The following is an 11,413-nucleotide window of genomic DNA, read 5'->3' as shown; positions in this document are numbered from 1 at the left end:
TTTTACGTTGTTGGTTGTTGTTTTTTACAGGGGGGTATTTCCGGTCTACAAAAGCCGGTAAACCCGAGCACGGAGCACGAAGTTCACGGAAAAGGACGACAGACAACAAGCCGCCCAGCTAAACAGAAATTGCCATAATGTGACGAGAAGTACGGGTATTACATTCAGCAAATAAAGCTTTTCCAACGCGTAATTGTCAATAAGGCAAATATTTTGAAAGGTTTGGCGGAAGTTTTGACCCGTATTTTTGCTGTTCGGTGGTTTGTCGTGTTTCCTTGGTGACGACACCAGCAACTACGTCGTTATTTATGTGTTAGCTAACAGGTGTGTTCCTCCTGTAGCCTAAAGACGTAAATGTCTGCCCGGGCTGCTTCACCGACAGAGACGGACTTCCTCGTGTTTGACGGCTCCTCTGTGGAGGACGTGTCCCACGCCAAGCAGCTGTGGAACTCCCTGTCCCTCCAGCCGCCGCTCGAGTCCCGGCTGGTGTCGGCGGACATCCGACAGAGGCTGCCGGTGTCGCGGCTGCGGCGCGGCAGCACAGGCGCTCAGCCCAAACGCTCCGCGCCGGAGCCGCCGAGGTTCTCTCCTGCCTGGCAGAGACAGGAGGAGAGAGAGCGGTACCTGGCCATGGCCGACCAGAGGAGGGAGATCCTGGCCATGGTGAGGAGGCAGAGGGAGCAGAGGATCCAGAAGGAGCTGTTGTCTCAGGCTTACAGATATAAAGTGACGAACAACAGAGGCAAAATGGAGAAAGGAGAATGTTCAGAGCTTGAGCTGGAACAGGAGCTTGTTAGACAGCTTAAATAACCACAATCATTATTATTACCAGGACCAAAACTGTCACAAATATGAAGCATCACGTATCAAAAGCTTTAATTTCTGTTTTACCTGACTACGTGTATTGCTACATGTATTATTATTAAAAAGAGATTCTCATTGAACAAAAGTGCATATATATTCATTTTTTAATGATGTAATCAGCACACTGCTTAACTTAAGTGAACATACAGCTGTCCATCACAAGGGTTAAAAATATACTATACATTTCTTTCAATTTCTATTCAAATTGACTCTTATAATAGCTTCAGATTAACAGCCTTAGCAGAGTCCATATACACTTATATAGTTACTTCAAACAGTATTGTACTCAAACTTAGTGTCAAGCCTCGGGCCTCTGGATATTCAAATCCCAACAGTAATGAGATAAGATCCGACATGCTGATTGTAGACTAATTTGGTTAAAGCCACAGGTGAACAGAGCCATTGAACCGGGATTACCTCATTTTTTAAGTATGACATCACACACAGAAGAACTACATCAAAAAGATACTTCACACTTGCTTGTAACGTTACTTCTTTGGAGCCGTGTGATACTTGCAGTGATACACCATAAGATGTCAGTGAAGGCAAAGTTATCAGGGGGAAGTGTGTGTATATGCTTGTGTGTGTGTGTGTGTGTGTGTTTGGTATCTGATCTTTTTCTCACATAAGAAAAAACTGGGATAGAGACTGTAGTTTCTGAGCAGTTTCATAATACTCAATTGAAAGCACCACCCTGATGAACAGCTGACAGTCACACACACACACACACACACACACAGCACAGTGACGATTACCCACTACTTAATAATCTGTGTACCACATATACACACACACTCAAGCAGTTTATATACACAGTATATCCTTAGCATATATTTTTGTATTAACTGTATTTCTTTTCTTTTTTAACGTATATTTGATACTATTGCCCGCCTGTGTTGGCCTTTGTAGTGTGGATCATAAGTAAGTAGGTAAAAATGCACAAAAAAGACACTGGGGTCTGGAGTTGGATTGCTTGCATGTGTGAGCAGATTTAGAGTATTGATTGTTTTACACAGAAAACAACATGAATTGGAAAATGATCACCATGGCAGGGGATAAAACAGAAAATGTGTTCATGCTTATTTAATTTCCCTCTGGTTGCTGATTTATTTTGGACCCCAGCCTTATTCTGATCCCTTTGAACCCCTTTATACTGCAGAAATCCACACTCCACATCTCCTCGTGGGGCCGTAAAGCAGCTACAAATACTACCTGTGTAAGACGGTAAACTCTATTCCACAAATAAAACAGTGAATTTATGTTGTTTACCCTCCATACATCGCTGTCTGACTGATTCCCACTGTCTCACCCCAAGTAATTCACCGTAAAGGCCAAATTCTCTCGCGCAGTGCTGCTGTGTAATAACTTGCAACCCCACCAATTTCCTCTCTCAGGGGGGAAACAGATCGCTGCAATATCCATGTGCCAGCTGTTGCTTGCTCAGCTTGCAACACTTCATCAACGCTCATATGAGAGTGAGAAAGCTCAGGGGGAGAATTATGGTCAATGGGAACTGGTGTTTCTGATCTTTAACTGACATTTCATACTGAGCCTCTGGAGAGTTTATGGTCGGATACAAAACGGACCAAATGAATGTTGGGCTGTGAAATGTTGCAAACGTGTTGCTGGAGGTTACATGAATGGTCGGTGGCTGCCAAACAGGTACTTGATTTAAATAATACTGGGATGTACATAATTTAACAAGTTATTGAGGTGACAAATTTGAGGAGCCTATGAGTGTGAAGTCAAGACACAAAGTTACAGTTTTGTTTCAGTCTTTGTGTTTTCCTGCCATTCAGTCAAGATGTACTAAACAATCATCACTGTGAATGTTCCGGAGGTGTTACTGTGGCTCTTACGAAATAAGCTACGTATTATATGCGATGCTGACTGCCAGGAGGAGCTCAATGGAACAAGAAGTATACGTAATAAGCTATTCATAAAACACACCATTGTACAATACAATCTCTTTTAGTGTAATAGTACATTTCATCAGTGTCAAATCTGGGGAAAGATTTTAATAATTCAGCTCTGGCAGTTGATTAGTCAGTTTATTTTTCATGGCTTTTACCCTTGTTGTACTCTCCTGATCCTTGCTTGTGCTGTATTTAAATCTCATATGCATGTCGCTTGGGATAAAAGCATCTGCCAAATATGTAAATGTATTTAAATGTCAAGTTTTGATCTGATCTCATACCTCAGCTTCAGCAGGACTCCAGCTTCTCATAATCTCAAATTCAGAGCTTCCATAGCCGTGAGTTTAGATTTCCTTTTGCTGATCCCTCTGCTTTTACACCAGAGAAGGCAGAGTAAATCCTGGGTCTTTAGTATGCAGCAACACCCCTGTTTAGATGCACCGCACGATAGTGATAATGGTACAGCGGTACGCTAATTAATGTAAGGGAAGCTTTATGAATTATCTTAAATAATAACGCTGTCGTTGCCGTGACTTTTTGAATAAATTACCTCCACTATGAAGCAGAAGTACTCACATTTTACACACAATAAAAAAATAAAACTATGCTGCTTTTGAGTGAAACAGATGGTAGAATAAAAGTTAAGGATTATGTTTAGCTAAATATAGATAATTCCCCATGGAATATCATCAACAACATGGTAAAACCTTCTTCTCTCTCTCGTTTTGTAAATTACCTCAGCAGGAACCCGACAGCAGTGCATAAAAAAGACATTTCTCCTCCTGTGTGTGGTGTTTGAAGGTAGATTATAGTAAGGCTATTGGACCAAAACTAACAAGTCAATTTACAACGGGAGTGCTAATTTCTAAGTGTTTGTGTTCATCAAATCAATTCCACTTCCATCCTCTCTGTTTTTCTCGTTTCAGTCTCACAGCACAGAACAAAACGTGTTGATCGCAAAACTCTCTGCTCCCAAACCCTCAATACAACAATACAGCTGTAATTAAATTAGAGAGCTGGTGCAGTGTGTGTGTGTGTGTGTGTGTGTGTGTGTGTGTGTGTGTGTGTGTGTGTGTGTGTTTGTCTTTATATCTCAGTGGGTGATTTGCTCTTCCATCCAGTGTATTTTACGCAAGCAAATGGCCAAGAAAAAGTTACCTTTATTCAGATTTATTAAATACCCAAGAACACACCCACACACACACACACACACACACACACACACACACACAATCAGACATTCACACACCTTTGAGAGCCCTGCAAGAGGCTCTGCACAATCAGTTGAGTTTGTTTTGTCAGAGCACCAGGCCTTCACACACACACACACACACACACACACACACACACACACAGCTGAAATCAATCTTCTTGGTGTGTGCTCAATTGATTAATTTGGCTCTGAAGGGAGTGTGTGTTATTCATTAACGCCACAGACAGAAGAGTCTGATTAACAAGCTGCCTTCTCTCTCCATGTGCGTGCACACACACACACACACACACACACACAGTTAAATCTTCGCACATTCAACTCTTCAGAAGCTTTCTCACCTGAAAGCTACAGTTTCCTTCCTAGCCATTAGCTGGTCAAGTAAACACCTCCACACTGGTCACTGTTATTGATGAAGAGTCTGATGAAGACCTTAATCAAATAATTTGGAACATTAGCCTTCCATCGATACCAAGGCTGCTATTTTTGTGGTAGCAGCACAAAATGTTATCGGCGCACACGCATTACCTGTGTTATCTCCAAAGCAACAGCTGTTATGGTTTTGATGGCGGGGTTAGCAGTGTGTGTTTGTATGCGAGCCATAGGTGAGTCGTCATCGTCAGGTCTGGGATCAGTGTGTGTCAGAGGGTGTCATCATTCTACATTAACAAACCTAAATGATCATACATATATAATGTGTCCTGTATATCCATGTGGAAACATTTTATACTGCAACTTCAATATTAAATCTGAAATACTGGATCTTAGATTGATGCACGCGAGTGTGTGTGACAATGTGCTGTTGTTGGCTTCTATGAACCTTCTGATTCTTAGACGTCATATGTTGATAGACATCTCTCTCTCTCTCTCTCTCTGCTTTTCACTTTAATCCCCCATTTCCTCTTGGTTTGGGCTTTTCCTATCAAACACGTATTCGATTAAATAATACAGCACTTAAAGCATCAAAGGGAGGCTGTCTGATGTAACTTCAGAGTAATCGTGCACTTAAGTGGCTGATGAGTCTCTGGGAGCTCAATAGTGTTCAGACTGTGAGCAGGTCCCGGCCTGAGCACAGACAAAATAGAGAGAAAGGCAAAATTATGCCAACAAAATGTAATGAAAATATAATAACAAACAGGACCTGAAGTCTAAACCTTCCTGTGGCTGCAGTGTTAACATTGCACCACGTAATATGAAGGTAATGGACAGAACAATCAATGTGGAGATTGATTTTTGGAGCTAAAACTGTGATGTGATCGCCCGCAGAGGGGAGAAAGTCTCAGCAAACAACAACAGCAAAACAACAGGGTATGAGATGTCCTCAATAAAATATCATTAAAGAGACTTTCCCCTCTGTTTCCACTGTCTGAACATGACTCCCTACCCCTGTTCAGGTGGAGAGCCCTGGAGCCCCAGCAAATTTATGTCTGTGACAACGTATCATGTAATACAAGCACAAAGGACGATGAAAACACACTCAGTGCTATTAAACCGCTGGTGCACATAAATCCCACTGACATGTAAAGTTCATCCCAAGTCTTGTCCCTGAGTGTGATTTTAAAGGGAAGAGATATACAGCCGTCCCCTCTCCTGTAAACCCACGCATGCTGCAGGATGTTTTACAGTTCAGCCAGACGAGCCAGTCGCACTTTTAATAAACAAGTTTTGTGGTCACGCTGAGACTTTCAAACGTCCTCGGGGATTCCAAATCGCCGAGCTTGTGCAGGGCCGCGATAGCACGGAGCAATCGGCTTGTAAAAAGGTTTTTACTGCTAATAAAGCGACATCATGTTATGGTTGTTCTTGGATTGTTTCTTGGCTGCAGCTGCTGCGTTGGAGCCGCCTTTGGTAACAACGGACTGCCTGGCCCATCTGTTTCCTCTGTGATCGGCTCCTTAGTGAGCGTTGTGTTTCCCCTCACAAACGTATCTTCTTACTCACAGGCTGATTAGTCTGAGCTGCAGGTGCTGGAGGTAAAGGCTCCCCTGTTACTGACCCCTGGATGGATCTATACCTTCAGGGTGCCCTGCTGCACCCCCCAGCGTGCCTGTGGGGCCCGTACATGTGGAAGAAGAAAACAGAATTTATTTTGGATTATTTATTAAGTCTGGTTTCTAACTGCTGTGGGTGATCCAACAACACAGAGTGACTCATTATGAAACCAACCCATCCAACTCATCATACCTCCCCTGCATGCAACTCCTAACTTTAAAAATGAGCAAAAATAAACAAAAACCCTAATGTCTCCTTTAAACTACAGTAGCACAATTACTGACCGACAAAACTGTGCATCACTACTGTGCGTAGTGCTACATGTTACTTCCTCCCTTGCGACTGTCACCGCGGTCGTTCATTACAAACTCCAGCATCATTAACCAAAGACGTAAAGGTTTGACATTGATCACCCTTGCAGGCTGTAGCTCAGCGGGACGAGGAGGTGAATCCAGGGTGACGGATGGAAAGCTGAGTCCATAACAATAAAGCGTATCGATCGTCAGGCTGTCCCATTAGAAATGAATGGTATTATTATAAATGCCTCCTTGTCCTTGATGGAAACAGATAAGCCGTTTCCCTCTTCCAGTATAAAGAAATTCTGTGTGACCGCATTATTTATATTAATAATGGCAGATGCACTTTAAACAATGCATGCGAGTAAATATAGATATATGCAACATCTTATTAGATTTCTGAAGGTCTCATATTGTTTAATGGTATGCTGTCATTACTACGGAGGCTTGTGCAGCACGGAGGCCGTTTACAGATCTGCCTCCACGTAAAGAGATCACAATAAAAAAGCTCCATTAAGTCGAGGAGTAACAAATGAATACACACTGCTGCATCAATTACACCCAAACAAGGAGTCATCATTTGTAGCCTGTGCAAACGTATCAACATCAGGTGTGATACATGATAGAATCAGTCTAGCAGGTTTTTGCTTTGAATGTTTTGTGAGGAGGGGGAAACTATGAAACAAGTCAAAACAAATTGTTTGTGACAGAGGCGAGAGAATCGACAACATCCGGACCACAAACAAACTGAAGTCGTGAGTCTGAGCAAAAAGTGTCAAAGATTCATTGTGTGTACTGACATTTAGGTGTATTTTCATCAAATTATAATTGAAATTATCCATGGTTTGTGTAAATTGATTCTACTCTCTACTACTGTGTATATTTTATATATTACTTATACTATATATATGTATATAGACTCCTTATGCTTCCAGCACCTGGTTGAAGTGTTTTCTGGGAGCAAATCTCACCTGTGTGATTTCCTCCATGTCACCGAGCCTCATCACCTCCTTCCATACGACGACGTCATGTAAATAAATGAAGATGCGGTCAACAATGGGCAGCATTTGATGAATTTGATGGATGATGCATTCGGGCAGCTTGTCACCATCAACCTGCGGTTTGTAGAGCGACTGAGACAGCTCGTTTATTTCTGTGATGGAAAAGCAAGGCTAGTTAACCGCCAAAATCTGGACAGATTTGTTGTTTGTCCACAAATGGCAGAGGCGTAAAGTTTGTGGCAGCTCACTTTTTTTTTGTCTCCTGGCTCTTCTCTCCTCTCAGTGCATTTTTATTTAAGATAAGATGACGATGAGCTCTTTCCTGCACCAGCAAAAAAGTTATGACAATATATGTGGGCGATAACTGTTTCTCTGTTCTTACCTTAGGCAGATTGTTTTTGTCTCTATTATTGTAACAGAACTGTAATAAATTCACCAGACGTCAGCTCAGAGTTTCACACTTTAGCCGACGCAGGGAGTGACTTAATGATGTTGAGGCTGCAGCTTTTGGAAATTGCATTATTATCTCCACCAAAGAGTTTCTGTTTTTGCTTTGAAAGTTTGTGGAAAGGTCCGTCGCAAGAATGTCATAGTTTGAGGCAGATCCAGATAATAATTTCGAAGCTAAAACATCTTTTAACTTAACATTTCTATTAGCCCATAGACAACCATTCAGGCTGCTTGTCCTGTTGTAACAATAAGTTGCCACTAGATGGCAGCACAAAGTCAGGACAGTTGAGCCAGCCTTCAAATCAAAACACTCACTACCATTGGATCTGGATCAGTCAAATCCAAACTGTTTGGATGCAACTTGAATCAGTCCAAAGTTCCAATCAGAAGAGTTCAGACATTATTGATTATGGATTTCCATGAATATTTACTATCTAATAAAGATAGAGATCAGATATGGGAAGGTTTTCAAGGTGAATGAGTCCGATTATAAAACTAAAATGTAAACAGAAATGCGGATGTTTGTAACCCCACGATGCTGGAGGATTTACTTAAAACGTACAAAAATACCTGACATGAAAAATGAACGAGAGCTCGAACTGAAGAACTAGGAAATGGGAGGAGTGGACATGCTGGCTGTAAAGGGATCAGCGCCAGGTGAACACTATCTGCAATCAGGACAGAGAGGGCAGCACAGAGCTACACACACACACACACACTATGGACCTGTGACAGTTTGGGCTCTGAGTACTTTCTTGTTTAAATATGAAAATGATTCATTTGTCCAGAGTAAATGTAGAAACCACAGCGAAGGTGGTGGAGTTATTAAACGTTTGTCAGGTCAAACATAATGTAGTTATTAAAGTAGAGTATATTTGACCTGACAGTAGCAGTAAATGTGACGGCACTGATTTAATAATGTTCCACCACGTAGAAAACTTTATTACCAATATAAAAATTCAAGAATATGATTAAATTCAGCGTTTGCCTGGTTGCAGCATCTACGTTGATTGTTGCTCACCAGAGACGGAGAAGCTCCCGTGTCAGCACGCTGCTCTGTGTGACTGTGTGTCGTCGCGGTGAAAGAGAGTTCCTCCATCTGTTATAAATCTTCCATCTTCATTTACAATGTCCGGTGATGCAGTGAAACACAAGCTTTAACTGCTCTGCTAATCTTCCCACTCTGCATCTCTGCTGGCCATTACAGCTCCCAGAGTCCATCCATCACGTCCGACTCTGACTCTATTATGGATCAGGACGAGGCTCCCTGACACGTCGGAACGGGACCCGGAGGGGACAGGGAGTCAATAATGGCACGTTGGGCCACAGCATAAAAAAGAGATGGGTAGAATGGAAGCTTATAGATCCATGAACGCATCACAAGGACTGTACATGAAGCTGAGTCAGATATGTTCACCGCTGCCTCAGAAAGTGATTTTCCTATAACCTTTGAACCTGACACCTCTGTGCTCTCATGGATCTCTGTCCTATAGTAACCTCCAGGTGCCTTCTCACGTCAGTTGGCATTTTGTGCAATTTTGCATCATAAGCTGAGCGACTGTAGTGGGGATCTACATGCAGATTCCAGCTCCCGTTTACCTCACAGAAAGTGCTGACTGAACTCTAGAAAACAGAGCAGGTGATCCGATGGAATTTACTGCTACAGCGAGCACATTCCAGACTCCACAAAGGCTTTTCTATCACGCTGGAATGAAACACACTCTACCTGCCGCTCAGTAAAAGATATTTTTTACTTCTTTCACAAGGAGAGACTCCATTCTGTCAAAGGTGGCTGCACACATGACACGCATGCAGTTCTCTCCTTGTAGCTACGATGTCTCACCCTGATGTGCTATGGAGTCTTCTTTATTGTGATAAAGTGAAATCAAAGGACAGTATAACCTTGATGGAGGTACGAACTCTCTCTGCAGTTATGCTTTTAGTCTGTAAGATCACCATGAGGTTAAACTATGGCATGAGAAACGGTCCAAGAAAGTAGCAGCAGCTCAGAATGGATCCCTCTCTACCACTGCAGTGGCACAAAATCTTGCTCACTAATCTAAATTATTTAGTCATTTTTTACTATGAAACCAAGCAAGACATAGCATGAATCATTATGCCAATAATCGGCTGTACACTTCCTCAGCGGTCTCATATTGGCTGTTTTAGATGAAGAAAATGTCTCTGTGCTTCTGTGAGAACTTTATAATCACTCACTGTGTTAATTAATCTTCTCCTGCACGCACGCACGCACACACACTCCCTCTGCACCCTGAGAGTTCATTTTGGCTCCTTAATGAGGTCCTCACCTTGATTCACCACCAGGTGCTACATGATGAACAGCGTGTCAGCTGGTCTGCAGCCTCCAAATGTCACCTGGGCTCCATGAAGTTCTTCACGGTTTACTGTGAAGCACTGCAGCAGAAGTTCTTGAGACTAAAAGCGGCACACGTGAATTCCATAATGAGCCTGAGGAGTGTGTTCTGCTGTTGGAGGATGTGCAGGTCATTCAGGGCTCAGCGTGGTCTTTGTGTTTGTGATTGTCTCGGGTCAATATGCTTTGGTTCACTAGCCGGTCAAACAGGGACAGTAAATAAAAGCGTGGTGAGGAGGAATCAATCAGCATCAAGCCTCCCCCATCTCCTCCTGACCTCCTGCCCTTACAAACAAGTTAGGACTGACACACACACACTGCGTCACACACTAGTATTTGTTGCAATATAGTGAACTTATTGCAAAGCCAGTGGTTGCCGCTCTTCTCCCTCTGGTAATGATACCAGGCCTTCTTGGCAACCGCTGTGGCTCAGGTCGTGACCTTCCCACCACACATCACCACTTCTACCTCCTAGGACAAGAATCTATCATCAAGTTAGTGAATCGTCAATAACAGAATTCAGGCGACTTTGTTAATTGTTTTAGACGTGTATTCTCAAACTTTCACAAATAGTTAGCGGCTGCCATCCATCCTCTTAACTACCACTACCTCTCCCGGTCATGGCTGGAATGCCTCCCTAGGGTGCCGTCCAACAGACAGCCTGGGCAGATGCCTGGACCTCCTCAGCAGGCTACTTTCAATGGGAAGGAGTGACGCTCAATAAGGATGAGTCCTAATTAGCTTCTTCTGCTGGGGGGTAAGAAGTCAGTAAATCCAGAGCTTTCCCTTCAGGATCAATGGTGCCTTCACCACGACCTCACCGGCAAGGAAAAAATACGACTTTTACACTTTGCTGTTCTACTGAGCTCATTCTGGCAGTCAGCATTGCATATAATACATCCTCTGAATAGTTCTTGCACATTCACAGTGAAGATATCTCAGTATGTCTTGATTTCGATCGGTCCATGCATCCCCCAGTGTTGTGCGTCAGCTGGACAGGGGGTCGGAGTTCAACATAAAGAGTCAAATCTGTGAAGGCCGTCCTTTACAAATTCTGTACTTTGGGCTATATATATATATATATATATATATATATATATATATATATATATATATATATATGAATAATTTCAGTAAAGCCCTTTTAAGTTTGACCTCCTGGGCCCTAAGCAGAAAACGCTGATTACACAAGGGCTGATGGTAAAGTGCCTCATAACGTTTGGTAAGTATGCGATCATCTCTCACGCCTTTGACGAACTGAACTGCATCCAGTAACGTGGAAAGAAAGACAAAGAATCCGGGTTTGTAAT

General features: G+C 42.7%; 1 protein-coding gene across 1 annotated transcript; it reads left to right on the top strand.

Moving 5' to 3' along the window:
* Positions 1-107: 107 nt before the first annotated feature.
* hoatz (HOATZ cilia and flagella associated protein) lies at positions 108-890 on the top strand. Its single transcript, XM_076143182.1, has one exon. It carries the CDS (start codon positions 355-357, stop codon positions 808-810), a length of 456 nt encoding a protein of 151 aa, XP_075999297.1. The 5' UTR covers positions 108-354; the 3' UTR covers positions 811-890.
* Positions 891-11,413: the final 10,523 nt, after the last annotated feature.

This window comes from Genypterus blacodes, unplaced genomic scaffold (assembly GCF_046128005.1).
Source record: "Genypterus blacodes isolate CSIRO-AG114 ecotype Tasmania unplaced genomic scaffold, CSIRO-AGI_Gbla_v1 ptg000022l_1, whole genome shotgun sequence".
Taxonomy (NCBI): Eukaryota; Metazoa; Chordata; class Actinopteri; order Ophidiiformes; family Ophidiidae; genus Genypterus; species Genypterus blacodes.
Note: the sequence above shows the minus strand (reverse complement) of the source record. Positions and strands in the feature narration are given on the sequence as shown.